Raw genomic sequence first — 23,384 nt, forward strand, 5'->3', positions numbered from 1 at the left:
AATACTGTCCTTAATCGTAATAAATCGCATTCTCGTATAGAAAAACTGAACATAAATGGCAATGAGATATATGGCATCCCTCTCGCCACTATGTTTAATGATCACTTTGTTAGCAACAATCAAAACAGTTCATCTAGGACATTGCTTAAGTTGAAGCCTGTTGCTAGCCCCTTCTCATTATTTCTTGAGCCTGTCTCTGAACATGAAGTTTTCTCTGCTTTCACGTCACTGCGAAATAGTTCCTCGTGTGATTTTGAAGGCATGCAAATTAGACCGATAAAGTACGTGTTAGATATTGTCACACCGTACATTATATATATTATTAATTTATGTTTCTCCAGTGCAACTTTTCCGAAAAGAATGCACATCGCTAAAGTGAGTGTTTTATTTAAAAAGGGAGACAGAAATGATATCCAAAATTATAGGCCTATATCCATATTGCCTATCTTTTCTAAGGGCCTGGAAAAAATCTTACATCGCCAATTTAATAATTTTTTCGAGAAGAACAATATATCACCTGCCCAATTCGGCTTCAGAAAGCTTAAGTCCACCGAATATGCACTGTTGGAACAAAAGGAATTCATCTTATCCCAGTTCGAAGAAAGAAGACTTGTGCTTGGCGTCTATGTGGATTTTAGCAAAGCATTTGATAATATTCACCATTTAACATTGATTAAAAAACTTCATAGCTATAGCACTCGAGGTCATTCTTTAGCACTAATTAAATCTTACCTAGCAAGCAGACAGCAATTTCTTCAGATAGATATGCATTGCTCAAGTATGAAGCCTATTTCAAAAGGAGTTCCGCAGGGAAGTGTTTTGGGGCCCCTTCTTTTTAACGCCTATATCAATGATGTAACTAATATTTACCTAAACGCGAAATATGTCCTGTATGCTGATGACGCCAGTATATTTGTTTCAGGAACAAACTGTACAGATATAGAGTATGAAACGAACCTCATGCTCTCTAAGCTGACGGACTGGTTAGTAATGAACCAATTAGAAATAAATAGAAACAAAACCAAAGCCAAAACCAAAACCAAAACCAAAACCAAAATAAGCCAGTGAATTCAAATATTAACATTATGTACGGGGGAAAACGATAGAAATGGTTACTAGCATGAGAACTCTCGGCGTAACGTTCTCGAGTAATATGCTCTGGGACGAACAGATTGACGCAGTCACAATCCAGTTATCTAGGGTCATTGGCATGACGTGGAAATGTAAATCACTATTGCCGTTTAAAGTTAAACTTCTCATTTATAACTCGCTTTTTTATTCGTACCTCTATTATTGCTTATTGGTATGGGGTACAACTTCCTTTGTTAATTTGCATAAACTACTTGTCTTGCAAAAGAAGTTTGTTCGGCTATTGTTTAATGTCCCCTACAACTCCCATACTATAAACTTATTTCAGGAAGCCAACATAATTTCTGTGTTAAAGTTATACCAGTACAAGTTAACAACTGCATTTAGGCGGGAAGTAAAACTGAACTGTTCCTTTCTACGAGAACTTTCTAACCTTGAACTTAATGACAAATTTTATGTTACCCGTCATAAACAGATATGGCGGGTGGTCACACTCAGAACAAATTATTTAAGGGAAAAGCTGTCACACACAACGCCAATGCTTCTAAATAAATATGATAATCTAGGCGTTGATATCACCCAAATAACGGCCCAACAACTGAGAGGCTTGTAATGCAGGATTTTTAAATTACTGATTGAGTGTACATCCTCTCGGCTAGTATGTATATAAAGTGCGTATATATGCTTCTGTATATGTGTGTGTAGGTATGCATAGAGTGTGTATGCATATACGTGTATATGAATGCATGTGTGTGTATATATATGTGTGTATATAATGTTCAACTGCGTATTCTTGTCTCATTTGTATTCTCCACGAGAACCACACAAGCTACCCTAAGTATTTTTGATTTAGTCACCAGTGGTTCTGTATGGATATGGTGTGCATGTTTATATGCGAGTATGTGGGTTCATGAGAGTATATATGTGTATATATATGTATGTATATATATGTATATGTGTATGTGTATATATGTATGTATGATGCACATGTGTTTGCATGTATGTTGTTGCCGAATATTCTGTAGAGGGGGCTGCGGGCCTCGTCAAGCTGCCTACTGGAGCAGCTTTTACTTGCAGCCTCCTCCATCAAGTAGATGGAAATAAAGCTATTCTATTCTATTCTATACGACACCGCCTGGCGTTGTTGAATATTACAGGAACTTTCGGCAATGAGAATCCACGGAAATATGTTTAAGTTAATTGAAATCAACATTTCCAAACATACATTCCATGTTAGTACTGGAAACACCTTGTCTAGGCAATGTTTACAAGAAATTAGAGTACTACCGGGTGGCGCACTTGGCTAGGATTAAAGTAACCTATCTATATGTGAGCCACATGTTCAGCTGGGCCTGAACAAACTTTCAAAATGGGCTAAACAGAATAGATTAAGCTAAATTCCGGAAAAAGAAAGATTCTCAGTCCTGCTTCCATGAAAGATATGCCTAGACCCAGAGCCTAATATCGAACTCCGTGCAGAGCGAGCACCCGTGAATGCAGAACACAGATTATTAGGTATCATACTAGACGAAAGATGACTTTTATTTCCCACTTTATGTATGTTGATGGCAAATGCTTAAGAACACCGAGTATCCTTAAAATCCTGTAGCAAACAAGATGGGGTACTGACAGGTAGTGCCTCGTGACTCTGCGCAAGTCTTTTGAGCTCGCGTTTGGACTACGGCTCTGTACTTTATCAGTCTGCTACACCATGCGACCTCAAGACCACAGCAGCTTTGCACCATCTTTGTATCCGTCTCACGACCGGTGCCTCTGGAACAAACCCCATACAGAGCCTCTACGTAAATCAAATGATTGGTCCCCTGACCTGAAGAGGACAGAATTTTCCATACTTTCTGAAAGTAAGTTCGTACGGTGACCACTCAAGTTACTCTACGATATACGATGCTCCTAGTGCACTTGTCCTTAACTGAGTTTCTGTGAGAGAGCTCTTCTCATTGCGTGTCAGAAAAATGAGGGGCATTTGGGTGTTCCCCCCCCCCCTTACAAATAAAATAGTGGTTTCACTTAAGTGATTTCACTATTTGTCGAAATCACGACATATACTCCCGATATACACATTCGTATGCACTTTAATTCCGATGGAACCATGCCTGCCCGCAATTTTACATGGACGCATCGAAGTTAAGCTCCGTCGTCGCATATGCAGCTGCTGGTCCATCTTTTACAGAATCAGAAGTTTTGCAACTGGAAATCAGCATCTTCACTGCAGAAGCCTATGCAGTGATTGTGGCTCTGAAACACATTAGGAAAACAAAGTTAGAATATTCACAGACTCTTTAAGTGTTGTGAAAGCTTTAAAATCTTTACACAAAGGTCAAAAATCCTATAATCAATTTATACGCGCTGCTTTTCACAACCTGTACATCTAACCAAGACGTGGTAACATGCCGGTTGCCTGGGCACAAAGGTATAGAGGGAAATGGCCAAAGCCATAGCAATGAAAGGTAGCAATCAGTCCATAGCAGTTCGCGCCCCAGACTTAAAGTAACCTATAGCTAAAAAACTGAGGAGCTTTTGGTAACAGTTGTGGGATGTCGAAGTCCTGAATAAGCTCCGCCTACTTAAACCCCACTTAATGAATTGTCCATCAATATCAAATTCGCGACGCTGTGACATACAGTTTTGTCGACTTAGAATAGGGCAATATTAGTCAGCCCATTCTCTTTTAACTGGTGCTGAACTTCCCTACTGTGCTAGATCTTGCGGCAGGCTGACCGTGCTCCACGTCTTGCTGAAGTGTTGGGAAGGAGAACTTGAACGAAAAAATCACTTTCCTGTTGCATACGAGCAGCATGTTCCCCTTCATCCTGCTCTGTTTCTCGGCGCAGAACCATTCTTCGAGAACAAATCAGTGCTTATTTTTATGTGATGTGTTGCACGTTATCAGCCCAAGAGAATCGTAGCAAGCCCTCTCTCTAGAGGGTGCTGCTCCGATAGTAGTGCTGTAAGGCGTATCTATTTAGGCCCTGGTGCTCAAGGGCCCCATCGAAGTGGTTGTCATACTGGCACTGACATGTTTTATTGTATTATCTACTTGTGGTAAATATCTGATGGTCATAGCCCACATCACTTGTCATTGTATCAATCTGAATCTATTTGACGCCGTTTACAGTTAATGTTCTTAGGCATCTATACAGCCATGTTACATTTATGAGTTGTCAGTTACAGCTCTATAAAATGCTTCACACTATCTTTCTTGGCGCTCTTTAAGAACGAGAAGAAAGAGGGTTAACCCAGGGGCCCGATGTTTAATCATATCATGAGAAGCATACAAACAAATAACACCAAGGAAAATGTAGAGGAAATTACTTGTACGTACTAATTGAATTAAAGAAATGATAAATTAATGGCAATGAAATCGGATGAAAAAACAACTTGCCGCCGGTGGGGAACGATCCCACGTCTTCGCAGTACGCCTGCGATGCTCTAACCAACTGAGCTCCCGCGGCGCGATTTCCCCATTCACTTTCTTGGGTATTTAGGTGTTACTACCAGAATTAACCTTCGGAGTGTTAGCCAGCGCCACCACTCACAAACCTTGGCGGCGAATGTGGAACATCCTTTCTGCCGCAGGCGTCACGAGTACGTGATCATTCTGGATGAAGGCAACAAATAAACCCGCTTACGCTATCTGAAGGCATCAATGTTGCCGGATTCGAGACCCGCGTTATGTAAGAAGGAGAAGAAGGGGGGGGGGGGTTAACCGAGGGGCCCGATTTTTTTAATCATATCATGAGAAGTCAACAAAGACATCAAAAAAAAACAGGGGAAATTACTTGTACTTGTATTTATCATTTCATTTATTGAATTAGTAAGTAAAAGTAATTCCCCCTATGTTTTTCTTGGTGTCTTTGTTTATTGGCTTCTGATGATCTTTAAAAAATCGAACCCCTTGGTTAACCCCCTTTCTTCTCGTTCTTACATAACGCAGGTCTCGAATCCGGCCACGCTTATGCCTTAAGGTAGCATGTGCGGGTTTATTGACCAGTCGGCTTCACCCAGGAGAGATCACGTACTTGTGACGCCTGCGGCAGACAGAATGTTCCACATTCACCGCCGAGGTTTGTAAGTAAGCTACTCTGTGTTTTTCTTTGTGTCTGTTCATTGGCTTCTCATGATATGGCGCTCTTTGGCCATTCCTAGCCGTTGCACCTACAAAGCCCATATATCATCAAGATCAACACTTTATGTTGATTCATTCTTCTCTTCAAAAAAGAATCACCTGGACACATATTGAACAACCCTCGTTGTTCTGTCTGAAAGCTATCTGACAGAATTTCTTTATCAAAAATCACTTTTATTGTTCGTATGTTTGCTTCAAGTTCTCGTCAAATTAAACAGCGTAATTTTTCATATTTTACAGTGGGACTCGGATCTCCGGAAATGCAAGTTTCGCTGCAAATTGGGTGTAAAAGCAATGGGACACCAAATTATGCCATTAGAACTGCAATAGATGGAACTCCTTGTGACCGGCATAAACCCAAGATGGTAACTTACTACTGCATCTCTCTATGACCAAAACGAGATCAAATTGAAAGCAGGAGCCAACGTTTCGACAAGTGGACTTGTCTTCTTCAAAGCGGCAAGTCCACTGATCGAAACGTTGGCTACCCGCTATGGTTTCTCAGTGGCTATGGTGTTGTGCTGCTATCCACGAGGTCGCAGGATCGAGTCCCGGTCACGGCGGTCACATTTCGATGGGGGTGAAATGCGAAAACACCCGTGGTACTTAGTTAAGGTGCACGTTAAAGAACCCCAGGTGGTCGAAATTTCCGGAGTCCACCACTACGGCGTAGCTCATAATAAGAATGGTTTTTGGCGCGTAAAACAAGAGAATTTATCTTTTTTGAAACGTTGGCTCCTGCTTTCACCTTGTTCTCGTTTTGCTCATCGTCTTGAATTTCCAGCTCCCGCCTTCCCCATGTTTTCCCTAGTATTACTACATCTCTCTTGAGAGGAAGCTGTAGCTTGGGGCCCATTTTGATTTTCCAATCAGTATATATAGAACACAAAAGCATCTTTTGGACAAATATGAAAGAAATTTGTCACATTTGAGAGGGAAAGTTAAGTTCAAGTAATTGCAAAAGCACAATTTTAAATCAAGGCTTTACAGTTTTAATAAAATCTTCCGAAAGTTGGTATGTTACAAAATTGTAGCAGGACATTTAGAAATCCGTATTTTTTTCATGTAGATGCTGAAACGTAGACAAGAAACGATGTCAGAGCTGACCATTCCGAACTTCAAAAATTGTTGCTCGAGCAGAATGGGTGCCATATGTGTGCCCTATTCTCAGTCAACAAAATAGGAGGTCACATCATCGTGAATTTTACAGTGACGGCCACTTCCCGAAGTGCGTATAATTATATGGAGCTTATTCAATATTCTAACCATGAAATGCTTTTAGGTCCCGTTGTCAGCCGCCTTCAAGTGACCTTGAGTCAAAATCAGGAGTTGTTATGCTGGCCCGCGAACGAGAACATCCGGCCTAGTTGCGAAAACGAGTTCATGCGAGCAACCACTCAAAACATTGGAAAATGTGGTCTCTGGCCCTCAACCCTATGTACAGGACCGCATTACATACGCCATTACTGCCCAAGCAAGTTAGGTAAAATATTGCTTCCGAGTTCTTCCTAATGTTTGTTCGCAATATCCCTCAAGCTGTAACTTTATTAAAGGTTAACAGCGCACACAGACGGGGATAGAGGGAGCAACAGCAAGACACAGCGCTGATTACAACTGGTACTTTATTGGAAGAGGCAACATATGTATAGGCTGGAACAGCCTGTGGGAAACCTAACAAAGCCAAACACCAAAAAAATAAAAAAAATTCGGACTCACCATATCGCCCTCTGCCCTTTACAAAGCGCCATCCAGATATTCAATTTGCTTTTTGACAGCGCAATAATGTTTATCATGATAGATTTCAAAAGCTTCAATCACTTCACGTGTTATCTTATCCTTCTCTTTCTTAATCACTGTACACTCCCCGTAGACCGGTTCGCATGTAAAGCTTCTGCCGTGTAGGGACAGGTGCCCTGCAACGAGTCCTTCCAATCAGATTCTTGTGCTCCCTAAGCCTGTCGCTCTCACACATACCCGACTGGCCGATATACCTTTTCCCGATGTACAAGGGGAGAGAGTAAATTACACCTTTCTCGCAATTAACAGACTGCCCCTTGTGATTTATTGAGCATCCTACTTTCTTTGTGGCATCAGGGTTGACCATCAAAAACTTTTTTTCGAAGTTTGTTGGAGGCAGAGAAGATAACGTCTACACCATCGCGCACACCTATTTTCTTGAGATTGTGTGCGATTCTGTGCATATAGGTCACTACAACGAACCTTTCCTGCTTTTTATTTGCCAACTGTCTGTCCTTGTCACCACGTTTTAATTCTTTCAGCAAGCCACGAGCCACTGATATAAGCAGATGAAGCGGGTAGACAGGCGACACCAGGCAAGAAACCTGAGGAAAAAACTGCTTTCAGCCAAATGAAAACATAATTTGACGAAAGAATTTCTTAAGCAAGACAAGATTATGCCCCTTTTCACAAGCTCTGTGTGATTGGAGGCGTACGGGAGCAGCGGTTTACTGGCCGTAGGCTCGAACAACCAGCAAGCATATGCTTTAGTGATAGGAAACCTCAAGTCAACAAGCTTGCGCTAGTCATCCACAGGAACGTCATGTTTACCTGCAGTGGCTTCAGATGCTCACTAAAAATGGCCAGAACACGCAGTAGAGTTACTTGAAAGGTAGCTACATCAGGTATTAAAATGATGAGATAGCCGTTCACGTCCCTAAAGACGTGTCTCACATGCGCCACTTCTGAGCACTCCCTCAAAATGCGATTGTGGAAGGCAAGATAAATGTCACTTAAGAGGGGCGCGATGCATGAACCGACGCAAATGTCATTTTTTGTGTGAAAGTGCTATCTTGCCATGGTAATGAACCTTGACGTCAGATAAAGATTTGAAAGCTCTAAAAAACTGCGCTCAGGGATACTAGCAGCATTCAGAAAGCCTACTGCACTATGCTTGTCAAAAGCGCTTTGAACGCAGAACTGTTTTTGCAGAGTCGAGTAAAGCAGGTCTTTCATAGCTACAGAAAAAGGTGAAAACCTTTGTTGTCAGTTTTTAAAAATTCAATCACCTGGTCAGAGTTCCTAATTAAAAAAAGGTCGTCAGCTGTTAGAAACTTGAGTTTGTGTTACAAGAACATAGCAACGAGCTTTTGCCACGCTCCATTCTCGGAAATGATCACACGAAATGGAAAACCTATCTTGCGGGTTTTTACTGAAAAGAAGACTTTCAGGCTTAAGTTTACTTTGTGTGCAATAGCGCGCTCAAGCAGCATGGAGTTTCATGCTGTAGCAAAGACGCAGGGCCTCTTCGTTGACACGGCATAGCTTGACGTCATCTCGCCTGTAAAACAAAGTGTTGTCTTTGATAGCCCTCGACTTACACTCGCTCAGAGGACTTTGGCAGCCAACATTAGTACGCTGAAGTTTAATTTGTCATTTTCAATAGTGACGTTCAGGCACATACAGGGCACCATCGGCTTCATTGTCATATTTCGGCACTTAGACAGGGTTGCCAGCAACCCTTGTTGCACGCGTTTCGCGTCGCCTCGAGAGATGGCGCCACGCTGCACGGCAAGTCCTTCAGGAAATTTTATTCTCCTAGCTGGGCAGGTCGCGCTGTCTGCCTGGCGTCTGTCGCTGCCTGTCGTGTCACCTTCAGCAGGTTTTCTTCTAGCTGCGCAACGCCCGTGTGGACCAGTACACAATATGACGTAGTGCAGCAGGGTGTCCACCACACATATCTTAGGATTGTGGCTGGTATCGTCTCCAACCAACCTGCTTTGCCTGTTACCATTTCATGCTTACATCTACTCTCAATTAGAGGAGAGCCAGAAATTTTTCTGCATCCCGAAAATGTTGCCAATAGCTCCTGGGTTATTTACTCAGGAAGAGCCTCCCGCAGGGGCATCTGCGTCAGCAGGCGTTTGGTGTGTTGCGACACCACGTACCCGAGCACACGAGGGTTGGACCCTCCCGCGTGTAGCCGTGCGCGGCTTAGCCGTGTCTGGGGAAAAGGGGATCCTGGGGGTTGAGCCGATGCTGGGTGTTTGGACCTTTAAGGCCCCCCGGCGGAGGCAACACACCTCTTCGGCCTCGACTTCACATAGACGGCACCTCCAGACAGACCCACCTGGAGGACATCGGCAGTCGCCTTTTCCTGTCTCCCCCTCCTCGAATCTTCGTCTTTATCTCCCACTTTTTGACCTTTCCTGTCTCCTATCTTCTTTTTACTTCCTTTCTCCTGGCGGCAAGGGTTAACCCTGTGTGGCTATCCAACCTTGGGTACACCATATTCAGCTATAGTGACGGCGTACGACTGGCGTCGTGCAGACTTGTATGTTTGCTCTGCCCCGTCCCCTCGTTGGGCTCCGTGGTGGGCGGTCGGCGCTGTTGCCGAATGTATACATTCTTCATCGAAACTTCTTACCCTTCCCTTGCTGATCGCCCTCAGAAACGAGGGCGCACCGAAGATGTCTTCAAGTTTTTTGGACGCCAAACCCAGAATTTTCCCCGCTTCCACGTTATTCATTCCGAAAAGCCAAACAAAGCAGTGCGAAACATTTCACCTCTCCTTGTTTCAAAGTCCCTGACTGATGTTTTTGGTCCAGGTTACAAGGTGTCGAGGATGGCAAGCGGCGACCTCCTCTTGGAGCTCCGCGATGTAAAACAATATGAGAAACTACCGCAACTAGTGTCATTGGGGGAGACCCCCATAACAGTAACCCCGCACCGTACAATGAACACCACCCGTGGTGTTGTGTCAGATGATGATTTGCTTGAGCTGACTGAAGCGGAACTCCTGGAGGGCTTCAGCGAACAAAATGTGATCAATGTCAGAAGAATTAAGATGAGGCGGGATGGTAAAGAGATTCAGACAAATCACCTAATAAGTACTTTTGGATCAAGTATCTTGCCCGAATCAATCGAGGCCGGGTACATCAAGCTCCGTGTTAGGCCGTACGTGCCAAACCCACTCCGATGTTTCAAATGCCAGCGCTTCGGTCACAGCTCGCAGAGCTGCCGAGGCCGCCAAACTTGTGCAAAATGCAGTGCTCAAGAACACACCTCTGAAGCTTGTGAGAACGCTCTCCACTGTGTAAACTGTGATGGGGAGCACGCCGCATACTCGCGGTCGTGCCCCTCCTGGAAGAAAGAAAAAGAAATCGTAACGATCAAAGTAAAAGAGAATATCTCATTCAAGGAGGCACGCAGGCGGGTATCGTACCTGCCCAAGAAAACCTTTGCCGATGTGGTGTGTCAGGGAGCAGCGTCACAACGGCTTCCGGCGGCTGTCCGACCCACAGGCAGTGAGTCGGCAGTTACGGCATCTGCCCCCTCGGCGGTTGCAGCTAGTGCTGCTCCGTCAACACAGCAGAGGGGACCATCGACCCCGAAGGTGGGCGCAGCCGAGGCTGCCCCAACCTGCCCGGCCCCTTCCAGCGCTGGCAACAGCTGGCGCAGCCAAATCCCGCTGGGTGCCCGCCCCATCGACCTCCGGGCTGGTGGGCGCAGGGGTCTTGCCCTCCAAGGCAGGACTCTCTCTTGTAACTTCTCGCTCGCAAGAGCACGTGTCCGGCGCCTCACAAGAGGCAATGGACACTACACCTGTCCTCAAGGCGCACCAAACGCCTAAGAAGCGGCGAGGCTCCCTCGAACGCTCCAGAAAGGGTAGAACCCCCGTTACAGGGCCTCGAAAGAGCTGTGTAACCTAAGGCATCACCTCCGTTTCCATACACACAACACTTATTTACTTTCAATATGGATACACAAATTATTCAATGGAACGTCAGAGGTCTTAGGAACCTTGATGACTTGCAAGAGCTTATCCAAAAACACAATCCAAAAGTGCCGTGTCTATAGGAAACGCACTTAAAACCACAACATACAAACTTTCTCCGACCGTATGTCAAGTTCCGCAAAGATCGCGATGATGCTGTCGTATCATCAGGCGGTGTTGCCATTTTTATTCATAAAGGTATCTCCTGTCAGCGTTTACAGCTACAAACGCCCCTTGAAGCAGTGGCGGTTCTTCTAAATAAACTCGTCACCATTTGCTCGCTTTACGTACCCCCACACTACAAATTAACGAAACATGAACTCCAATCCTTTATAGATCAATTGCCAGAACCTTATGTTGTTCTGGGTGATTTCAATGGACACAGCAGCTTGTGGGGAGACTCTCGTATCTATGTGCGAGGTCGTCTCGTTGAACAATTCCTTTTTTCGTCCGATGCGTGTCTGCTGAATAAGAAGGAACCCACTTATTACTGTCTTGCAAACAATACCTTTTCTTCAATTGATCTGACCATAGTTTCCCCGTCCATACTGCCTAAACTCGCATGGGAAGTTACGAACAATCCTTACGGAAGCGACCACTTCCCCATACTATTAAGAACACTTAAAGAAAACGAATATCCACCACAGGCTCCTAGGTGGAAGATTGAGACAGCTGATTGGGAGAAATTTCGATCTCTTACTAGTATCTCATGGGCTGACATGTCTTCGTTAGGAATTGATGCTGCTGTTGAGTTGTTTACAGCCTTCATAATAGGTGTCCCATCTAAATGCATATCAGAAATAAATGGCTTGGCGTGCAAACGGCGTGTCCCGTGGTGGAACGACGGTTGTAGGATCGCTCGTAAAAAACAGAACAGGGCGTGGGGGTTGCTACGCGCTTCTCCCACTGAGGAGAATCTTATCAACTTTAATAAAGTCAAGTCCCAAGGCAGGCGAACCCGCCGACAGGCCAGAAGAGAAAGATGGCAGAAGTTTTTATCTGGCATCAACTCGTACACAAATGAGGCCAAAGTCTGGAACAGGGTTATTAGGATAAGAGGGCGACCAGCACAATCACTCCCTCTGGTAAACACACAAGGCGATACTCTGCAAGATCAGGCAGACTCACTTGGGGAGCACTTTGAGAGCGTGTCGAGCTCAACCCATTATTCTCAGTCTTTTCTCAAATATAAACAAATAGAAGAATGTAAGCCAATAATTAGAAAATCCAGACAGAATGAACCCTATAACCGGCCTTTCAGTATTGCCGAGTTGAGAGCTGCCTTGAACACATGCAAAAGCACTGCACCGGGACCTGACAGAGTCATGTATGATATGATCAGAAACTTACATACTGACACACAAGTTACACTACTCACACTTTACAACACTATTTGGGCTGCGGGATACCTCCCATCTACATGGAAAGAGGCGATGGTGGTTCCTGTCCTGAAGCAGGGAAAAGACCCCTCCTTGGCAGCAAGTTATCGTCCGATAGCACTTACGAATTGTCTGTGTAAGCATCACAGACTCATACACTTCCTTGAATTCAACAATATACTCGATCCCTATCAGTGTGGCTTCAGACAAGGGCGGTCAACAACAGATCATCTTGTGCGCATTGAAGGATATATTCGCGATGCCTTTGTACACAAACAGTATTTCCTCTCGATATTCCTCGATATGGAGAAGGCATATGATACAACATGGCGTTATGGGATCTTGAGAGACTTGTCGGGAATGGGCATGTGTGGAAATATGTCGAAAATAATTGAAAGCTATTTGTCCAATCGTACCTTCCGTGTAAATGTCGGCAATGCACTGTCACGTCCCTTTACGCAGGAAACTGGTGTACCCCAGGGAGGCGTGCTCAGCTGCACTCTCTTTATCGTTAAGATGAGCACACTACAGGCTACACTACCACCTGCCATTTTTTATTCCGTATACGTGGACGATATACAAAGAGGCTTCAAATCCTGCAACCTCACAGTATGTGAGGGACAGGTACGGTAGGGCTTAAACAAAGTGTCCAGATGGGCCGACCAAAACGGAATTAAGGTCAACCCCCACAAAAGTTCTTGTGTTCTGTTCACAAGAATGAGAGGCCTGGTGCCAGGTCCTTGTGTAGAACTTGGCGGACAACAAATTCCTGTCAACAAAGAACACAAATTCCTAGGTGTTATTCTTGACTCCAGGCTCACTTTCATTCCTCACATAAACCATCTTAAAGAAAAATGTTTTAGAACAATGAACTTACTTAAAATCCTATCCCACACAACGTGGGGTAGCGACAGACAGTGTTTATTGAATGTTTACGAGAGCCTAGTTCGATCACGGTTAGATTATGGTGCCGTGGTATATTACTCTGCCGCACCGAGCGCGCTTAAGATGTTAGACCCCGTACACCATCTGGGTATCCGTCTGGCCACTGGCACATTTAGGACAAGCCCTGTTGAAAGCCTATAAGTAGAGTTGGATGAGTGGCCACTCCATCTTCAGAGAACCAACATCAGCTTAACGTATTTTCTCAAGGTTCGCTCTAATAAGGAACATCCGTGTTTCACAACCGCTAACGACTTGACATGTGAAACACTTTTTCATAACAGACCCTCTATGAGATTTCCTTTCTCACTGCGTGCAAGAGAACTTAGCACGGAAATGGATGTCCCAGTTCTCGAACAACGCCTAATGCCTCCAGCTAAGCTAGTACCGCCCTGGGAGTGGCAGCTGATAGAGTGTGACACGTCCTTTGTAGAGGTCACTAAACATGCGCCAAAGACACATATCAATATGCATTTCTTGGAGGTCCAGTACAAGTACTCGTGCACAGAGTTTTACACAGACGCTTCTAAGTCGCATGCCGGGGTGTCCTACGCAGCCATTGGTCCATCCTTCTCGGAATCCGGTGTACTGCACCCTGACACAAGTATATTTACGGCTGAGGCCCATGCACTATTGTCGGCTGTGAAACATATCAGAAAATCAAATATTCAAAAAACAATTTTATTTACAGACTCCTTAAGCGTCGTAAAAGCCTTGAAGTCGCACTGTAAATACAGAAACCCCGTAATTAGTGAGCTCTATTCCATTCTCTGTAGAGCGTATATGTCTAACCAGCTTGTCATTATATTGTCACGCGCTAAGGCAAGAATAAGCAGCAGTATCGGCAGCCAGACAGGAAAATGTCAGACACAAGGAGGATGGTTCACCAGCTGGCGCAAGATCCTTGACTTCGTCGTCTTCAATCACCGTTTTTGCTGGACACGCAACGCTGGCTCAAAACACCAGGTGGCATTATTCCCCCTCCCAATGGAGCTTCGACTCGATGCTCAAACACAAAACGTACATGGAAACTATACAAATTAGGTAATACAAGAAAAGTGGGGGGGGGGGGACGCGCTAGCACACATACGGAAATGCACACGGAAAAATGTGTTCTGTGGTCGGGAACAAAAAAAACCGCTTCAAAGTTCTCTGGAGGAAGACGCGACGACAGCAAAAAAAGAAGGTTGTTTCACTAGTACACTTCCCCGTGTAAAATACGGCTTGAGGCGGACCACATGTACAGTCTCTGCGCGTGGTAAACAGCGCTTGGGCGATGGTAGGTCTCCATCTGGAATCACTTCATAGTTCACGTCGCTTACACGCCTTAGTACTGTGTATGGTCCGAAGTACTTGCTGAGGAGTTTCTCGCTGAGGCCTCGCCGTCTAATGGGTGTCCAAACCCAAACTTGGTCACCAGGCTCATAGGTCACTTGTCGATGGTGGAGATTGTACTTTATTGCATCGGTACACTGCTGCTGTCTTATGTGCACGCGGGCCAGTTGACGCGCTTCCTCGGCGCGCTGAATGTACTCCTCGACGTCAGGAGCTAACTGGTCGAGCTGGTCGGCATCTTCATATGGCATCATGGCGTCTAGCATAGTTTGGACATCTCGACCATAAACGAGGAGGAATGGTGGGAAGCGTGTAGTTTCCTGCGTGGCAGTGTTGTACGCAAACGTTACGTACGGTAGGATTTCGTCCCACGTTTTGTGCTGCACATCCACGTACATAGCGAGCATGTCTGCCATTGTTTTGTTTAGTGTTTCTGTCAAGCCGTTAGTCTGAGGGTGGTATGCAGTGGCCTTTCGATGACTCGTGTAGCTCAGCTTGAAGATGGCATCCAGAAGCTTTGCCGTAAATGCCGTCCCTCGGTCAGTGATAATGAATGACTGCGCGCCATGCCGAAGCACAATGTGATGCATAAAAAACTGGGCAACTTGAGATGCTGTCCCGCGTGGTAGTGCCTTCGTCTCAGCGTAACGCGTCAAGTAGTCAGTTGCGACAATGATCTACTTATTGCCGGAGGAAGACAAGGGAAATGGTCCAAGAAAGTCCATTCCAACTTGATCAAACGGCGTACGCGGAGGGTCGATGGGTTGTAGAAGGCCTGCAGGCTTGAAGGGTGGTGACTTGCGGCGCTGGCATTCACGGCATCCTTTCACGTAGCGTTTGACGCAAGCAGTCAGCCTAGGCCAGTAGTACAGTTGCCGTACCCTGTCCAGAGTTCTTGAGCAGCCCAAGTGACCAGATGTTGGCTCGTCGTGGCAGGCTAATAGGATGTCGTCGCGAAGGGCTTGAGGTACTACTAGCAGATGTGCTTTGTCGCCGGCACCTGTGTTTCTTTTGTATAAGATGCCCCCTCGTAGGCAAAATGACGACAACCGTCGCGAAATGGGGCGAGGAATGGACGCGATGCCGCCTTCTAAGTGATCGATGACGGGTCTTAACTCAGCGTCCGATCGCTGTTTAGCGAGCAGATCCGGCCCGCTGAGTGCTCCCAGAAAGGCGCTGTCGTCTTCCTCATCAGGATTCTGAGATTTAACAGGTGCCCGTGATAACGTGTCAGCATCTTCATGTTTCCTGCCTGACTTGTACACGATGGTGATGTTAAATTCCTGGAGTCGCAGACTCCAACGTGCCAATCGTCCAGAAGGGTCTCGGAGGTTGGTCAACCAGCACAAAGCGTGATGGTCAGTCACAACTTTAAATGGCCGCCCGTAGAGATACGGCCTAAACATTGTGGTAGCCCAAATAACCGCGAGGCACTCCTTCTCTGTGGTGGAATAATTGGACTCTGCGCGTGACAGAGTGCGGCTCGCGTAGGCGATAACTCGTTAAGTCCCGTCTTGTCGTTGCACCAGGATAGCTCCGAGACCGATATTGCTGGCGTCAGTGCGGACTTCTGTGTCGGCATCCTCATCAAAATGACCGAGCACGGGAGGAGAAGACAAGCGACGTTGTAGCTCCGCAAAGGTGGTCTGTTGTGCATCAGTCCAGAGGAATGGCGTGTCGTCACGCGTAAGGCGAAATAGCGGATCTGCAATCTTCGAAAAATTTTCAATGAAGCGTCGATAATATGCACACAAGCCCAAAAATCGTCTCACACTTTTCTTCTCGGTTGGAGCGGGAAAAGCTGCTACGGCAGCAGTCTTCTCAGGATCAGGCCGAACACCTGCCGCGCTTACGACGTGACCAAGGAACTTCAGTTCCTCATAACCGAAATGGCATTTCTCTGGCTTGAGTGTAAGGTCAGCCGATCGAATGGCTTCGAGTACATTCCGAAGGCGTCGAAGGTGCTCGTCAAAAGTTTCCGAAAAGACAACGACATCATCGAGATAGACGAGGCAGCTTTTCCATTTGAGGTCAGCGAGAACGGTATCCATCATTCGCTGGAATGTGGCTGGAGCGGAACAGAGGCCGAAAGGGAGTACTCTAAATTCGTAAAGGCCGTCCGGAGTCACGAAAGCAGTTTTCTCGCGGTCACGCTCATCTACTTCAATTTGCCAGTAGCCACTTTTCAGATTGATAGAGGAGAAATACTTCGCGTGCCTCAGCCTGTCCAGAGAATCGTCGACACGAGGCAATGGGTACACGTCTTTCTTTGTGACGTTGTTTAGCTTCCGGTAGTCTACACAAAATCGAAGCGTGCCATCTTTCTTTTTAACAACAACGACTGGCGATGACCAGGGACTGCATGAAGGCTGGATTATGCCGTCTTGAAGCATTTCCTTCACCTGCGTTTGAATAGCATGTCGTTCGGTCGGGGAAACACGGTAAGGCTGTTGCCGTATGGGGGGCACGTCGTCATAGGTGATGATACGGTGTTTCGTAATCGATGTCTGACGCACCTTCGACGACCGTGCAAAGCAAGAGTGGAACTCAAGCAACAGCTCGCGCAGAGGTTGTCTGTTCTCTTCAGGAAGTGTTGGACTAATGTCGACGTTGCGTAGAGGTGCTTCAGCAGTGCCGATTGCCTCGGAAACAAAACACTCAGTGACATCGGCGATCGGGTCGGCGTAGGCGATGACAGTACCGAGGAAAAGGTGCCGGTGTTCGTAGCTGAAGTTGGTGACAAGAACCTCACAGTGGCCATCGTGGAGATCGACAAGGCTTCTTGCTACGCAAACACCATGAGAAAGCAGGAGAGAGCGATTGCTTTCTACGACTGCTTCACCGTGTATGAGCTTGTCACATGCCACTTGAACCACGACACTTGCACGCGGTGGTAACGTGACAGCGTCATCGATAACACGAAGAGATGCTCGAGGGTGGATGGTGTTGGTCGTCGCTGTGGCGCTTTTTGTCGAGAAAGTGACGAGGCGTTGTCGAATGTTGATTATAGCGCCGTGCTCCCTGAGAAAGTCCATGCCGATGATTAGGTCTCGAGAACACTGAGGGAGAATGCTCAAACTGGCAACAAACGTAGAGCCGCGAATCTGTATTCGTGCTGTGTACATGCCGAGTGGTGTGACGATGTGCCCGCCAGCTGTACGAACTGGCGTTTGATTCCAAGGCGTGGTCACTTTCTTCAGAAGGGTGGCCAGTTTTTCGCTGATTATAGAATAATCCGCTCCAGTGTCCACTAAAGCAGTCAATTCACGACCGTCAAGCAGTACAGGAATGTCCAAGGAAATTCTTTTTCTGTAATCAGCAGGTACTGTCGTCGTCGATGTATCGTCGGTCCGCGTACGCGTCAGTGGGGGTCCTTGAGCACGTCCAGACAGAGCGGCCTCGCCCCCAAAGGTCGCTGTGGTTAGTTTTCCCGTCGTGGGCTGGGCGACCGACCCTGCACTACGCTTGAATACGTACGACGAGTCGGAGAAAACCGCCGCGGCGAAGGGGAGCGTGACTGGTGTCGAGCTGATGGAGATCCGCGCTGCTGGGCAACGTATTCTTCAATTTCAGGAGGACGCTGGCCGAACCTAGGTCGCGGCGAGTTCGCTGAGAATCCGCGTAGTCCGAGCTCTCGATAGGAGCACTGTCGGTAGACATGCCCAGCTTCGCCACAGTGAAAGCAAAGGGGACGGCGATCAGGTGCCCGCCACACGTCTGATTTCCTCGGGGCCTGTCGGTGGTCCTGGTAATGCCAGGCAGCTTGAACGGGCTCTAGCATGGCCGGGCGCGCGGCGCGAAGCGGGGAGGGAGGTGGGGCAGGTTGCCTCAAGGCTTGCGAATATGACATATGTGGGCTGTCATTTCTTAGCGGTCGAGCTTCTGTATTGAAGGGTGGTTCTTTTAGCGCATGCTGGACTTCGTCACGGAGAACGCTGGACAGAAGCTGAGCGTCGGCTGTGAAAGTACCGACAGTTTCTGGAGTTCTTCGCGGATCACGGAACGAATGAGCTCTCGAAAGAAATCGACGTGACCCCCGAGAGCTCCGAAGAAGTCCGGATGTGAGGCAGTGTTCACTTGACGTTCGTATGATGGTGTCCGCTGGCGAAAAGTCTGCTCCATGGTGATGGCCTCGGAAAGAAATTCTCACACAGTCTTGGGAGGACTGCGCACGAGACCGCCGAACAGCTGCTCTTTCACTCCGCGCATCAGGTACCGCACCCTCTTTTCTTCCGACATGCTGGGGTCGGCTCGTCGAAAGAGACGCGTCATGTCCTCGACGTACATTGCGACACCCTGGTTCGGTTTTTGTATACGGGACTGGAGATCACGCTCAGCTCGCTCTCGGCGATCAGGGCTCGCATACGTCTCGAGAATCCGCCGTTTGAATTCTGCCCATGAAGTTAAGGCATCTCTGCACGGTTCTCGTACCAAACACGTGCGCCATCGTTAAGGCTGAAATAGTCATTTTTCAGCTTGTCTGCGTCATCCCACTTGTTGAACGCGGCAACACGTTCATAGTGCACCAGCCAATCTTCAACGTCCTCATGTATGGCGCCGTGGAAGGGATTCGGCGTTCGCGGATTGAACAGCGTACAATGAATCGGCGTTGTGCCTTCCATACCGGTAGGGGTGGTCGGAGCTGCCATTTTCTCTGGGAGGAGTCCAAACTCAGGGGCTTGTCCACGAATCCTTCTGCTGGCGCGGTGTACAGGCGTAACCACCGGTACGGGGCTGGAGCTCCTGCTGCCCGGAGGGGTTTGGTGCATAGATTAGATTACCCCGCACCTCCACCAGTTTGTCACACGCTGAGGCAAGAATAAGCAGTAGTATCAGCAGCCAGACAGGAAAATGTCAGACACAAGGAGGACGGTTCACCAGCTGGCGCAAGATCCTTGACTTCGTCGTCTTCAATCACCGTTTTTGCTTAGCACGCAACGCTGGCTCAAAACACCAGGTGGCAATATGCTGGGTGCCTGGACATAGGGGCATCGAGGGTAACTTTCTAGCAGACCAGATGGCCACATCAATTTCATTGCATACAGTTAATCTTACTGCTTCGGTCCCTGTCACAGACCTGAAGCCTTTTTTAAGAAGGAAACTGCGAAACCACTGGCAACGTAAGTGGGACGCAGAAGTAAATAACAAACTGCATGTGATAAAGCCACAGTTAGGTTCTTGGCCCTCCATAACAAAATCACGGCGAACAGATGTCCTATTCTGTCGCCTCAGAATAGGACACACATTTGGCACACAACTTTTTACTCACTGAAAATGATCCTCCAACCTGCAGTAGATGCGGGGAAAGGCTTACCGTAGTCCACGTCCTCCTGGAGTGTCGGGCAGCCGAATCTGAGAGAAAGAATCATTTTCCCCTAGCATACCGGCAGCAGATCCCCCTTCATCCTGCAATGTTACTCAGCCCAGAACCGCTATTTGACACCAACGCAGTCCTAAGTTTTCTGAAAGATGTTGTGTTGCATGTTGTTAGCCCCACATATTCGTAGCGTCTCCTCTCTTCAGAGGATGCCGCTGTGATAGTTCTGTCGTATAGCACATGCCTCTCGGCCCGTGTGTTTCAAGGGCTCTGGCGAGGCAGCAGTGCTGCAGGTAATTTTACCATCTCATATATCTTCTATTTTGCATCTATATTTTACGATGGATTTTAATGCTCATAGAACACGTCATTTGCCATCGACATAATTTTATTACACGTACATTTTACGCACTTTACAGCGGCTATTTTTAGGCCCCTTTACAGTCAAGTCACATCTTCACAGAACTCATCTTTCCACCGCGAAATCACTAACACTGTCTTGGCGCTCTTTGGCCATACCTGGCCCTTGCGCCACTAAACCACACACATTCATTCATTCAGGAAGAGCTTCAAGTAAAACAGGTAAAAGGGGAAAAGAAAGAATAAAATAGAAATAGAACAATACATACAAACACAAGCGCCCAAAGAATGTCTGTATGGGCACCAGAACTGGAAGCACAATCCGGTTGATATGGGATGGTCACATATTACAGCGAAGGGAAAGAACTCATATAAGTTCCTTTATACACATCAGCAGACAACACGACAACAAGATGAGCACCCTAAACTAATACGGCAGTTATGTGAACTGCATCTGTTAGAACATTTAAAATGCACGCATTTGGCTCAGTTTATGGTATATGTTAAAGGGTTGTAATGTTTCCCTGGTTTTGCGACGCCCTACTTTCAAGTAAGCGGATACTTCCCATGCAGCGTACATTGCATCAGTATTTTCCTCTTTAGATTTATATTAGCTGCACTTTACAGAAATGTGGTGTTTTATTGACGAGTTAGACTTTATCAGTTCTTCCAATTTTAGAATTTTAAGCGTCTTTTGTAAAAAAATGGACGGCCTAATAAACAAAGCCCGTTACCTATAGTCGCTATATTTACATTGTTTTTTTAAATGCAAGAAAACTCATCAAAAACCCGCCGTGGTTGCTCAGTGGCTATGGTGTTGGGCTGCTGAGTACGAGGTCGCGGGATCAAATCCCGGCCATGGCGGCCGCATTTCGATGGAGGCGAAATGCGAGAACACCCGTGTACTTAGATTTAGGTGCACGTTAAAGATCCCCAAGTGGTCGAAATTTCCGGAGTTTTCCACTACGGCGTGCCTCATAATCAGAAAGTGGTTTTGGCACGTAAAACCCCATAATTATATTATTATAAAACTCATCAAAACCGATACACTCACTGCCGAGAGGAACAATTTCTACGCAGCCATGCAGTTAGAACGGAACCTTAAAACTAAATATTCGTAATAAATTTAAAATACAGTCTTTCTAGCCGTTGAAGAATAGGAACAAGATTCTGGTTAAGTGGTCGTCACCAACATTGCACGGCAAACGGTTTGTGTTCGTATCCCAAGTTGCCATGGTAACACGTTCGGCAATTCTAATTTTCCATCGGTGAGATGATGTGATCCATAAAGACTGATACATAGTTTCGAAGCAGAATCAATGACCCTGTCTGAATCTTAAGTAATGTTGCTTGTGTAGCTGCAGCTAAAGACAACTTATTTCGCATACACTGAGTATCTACGAAGTCCAGCAGGTTAAAATATGGAACGTGACGTTGTTCATGTCATGGATGTGCGGCGTCACGAGACAAAAATTCCCTAGTAAGAAGCGACCCGCATCCTTGGTTAGGCAGCAGTGCTGCTAGCACTGACGTCTTTTAGTGCATCACCCTTCAAAGCATAACATTTACGTTCATATTAAACCCCATATCTCATGTCATAATTTTAACACATGTACAGTAAATTTTGTGCAATTTACAGCGAATACGTTTAGGCAAATACACAGCCAAGTCACAAATACATCTTGTCATTGATGGCATCATCTGATACGCCATACCGTTTTATGGCGCTCCTTGGCTGTGAATGGCCCTTGTACCACGAAACGAAATACATCATGAACATGTGTAATTCCCTATTCTAAAGTACTTCGATCTCAGTTCTCTGCCCGACATTACACTAGTTGCCTAATAAAGACAAATCATTGTTTTGGTTGCACAAATCATTCCGCAAACATAGTTGTAAGTTTCACTAGCACCAAGAGCTCGCATCATATTTTTGGTCTAAACCTAACAATGATGGCACAGTCAGTAATGTGGTGTGTAGTGGTGTAGTCGAAACATCTGAGATCAATTTAACCCGTAGCCATCTCCCTGGTTCTGGCACACTGATCTGACGAAAAATAAGCGTCCCACAGCGCTTTTTCTTTACCATGTTTCAGCAGTATAATAGAGCTTCCCACAAACCAATGCTCGCGTAGAATATAGCTGCTATTCCAATATAACATTGTTCATAAACTTAAAGGCCTAATAGTCTGATCTGCAAATTGAGGCTTACAGGTGATCATGCCTTTCGCAAAATGTCCTCGAATGTTTCTTGGAGAATTTTATGCCTCACATTTTCCTCTACTGGGACGTTTCAGCTTCTATCTGAATGTCCTTTCAACATTACCTATAAAGCGAAACACTGCGTGAAAATAATTTTCGCTTTTCTTCCAATTCTTTCAGAAATGCAAGAACACCCTCTGTGTGGAACAGTAGGTAATCAGTGGCATTACAACACAAACAACTAATGTGTCCTCTCGCCTAAAATTAGAAAAGCCCTCAGATACTCACTACCGTACCCTGGAATGATGAGAGGTTGACACATTGTTTTGAAATCTGCGCTACCAAGGCGTCAAGTATTGGAAGACTTAAATCCCTGGAAGGTATCTGCTTTATCCCACAATTTATGTGAGAAACTCCGCGTAGATAATCCACACATTTTTGCAAATATAAACGTATGCATCGTTTATCACTGCGGCACGTTTTTCAAGGCATTGTTATCTGGCATGGAGCATTTTAAAGAAATGTTTTAAACCGTGGCTGCCTCTAAATTTTCCGCCATATACAGCACGGCCCCTATGTTCTCATAAAAAGTTCAACAAAAGGTTTTGTTACGCACTCTTATGAAACTCGCATTATTAGCGGCAGAGTATGTCCGCCTAGACATACAACGCCTCCGCGGAAACATCACAAGAAAATCTGTATAGCTTGAATAAATAATTTATCCTATTCACCACTGTGTATGTAAATTGCTGAATGTCTTTAATGAAGGTGCTGAAACACCATCACGGAAAGAATGTGATACTTCCTGCTCCCAAAAACTCATCTAACAAGAAATGACTTGGTTATGGAGCAAATACGTTCTGCAAGTAATCATTTTTA

At 46.0% G+C, this 23,384-nt stretch overlaps 1 protein-coding gene across 1 annotated transcript in view; it reads left to right on the top strand.

Moving 5' to 3' along the window:
- Positions 1-23,204, top strand: part of LOC126544943 (A disintegrin and metalloproteinase with thrombospondin motifs like) — a 53,191-nt gene extending 29,987 nt beyond the window's left edge. Inside the window, exons 10-11 of the mRNA XM_072284738.1 lie at positions 5,477-5,601; positions 22,686-23,204. Coding sequence (XP_072140839.1) covers positions 5,477-5,566 — 90 coding nt within the window. The 3' untranslated portion in view covers positions 5,567-5,601; positions 22,686-23,204. The remainder of the gene's footprint in view (positions 1-5,476; positions 5,602-22,685) is intronic.
- Positions 23,205-23,384: the final 180 nt, after the last annotated feature.

This window comes from Dermacentor andersoni, chromosome 10 (assembly GCF_023375885.2).
Source record: "Dermacentor andersoni chromosome 10, qqDerAnde1_hic_scaffold, whole genome shotgun sequence".
NCBI lineage: Eukaryota > Metazoa > Arthropoda > Arachnida > Ixodida > Ixodidae > Dermacentor > Dermacentor andersoni.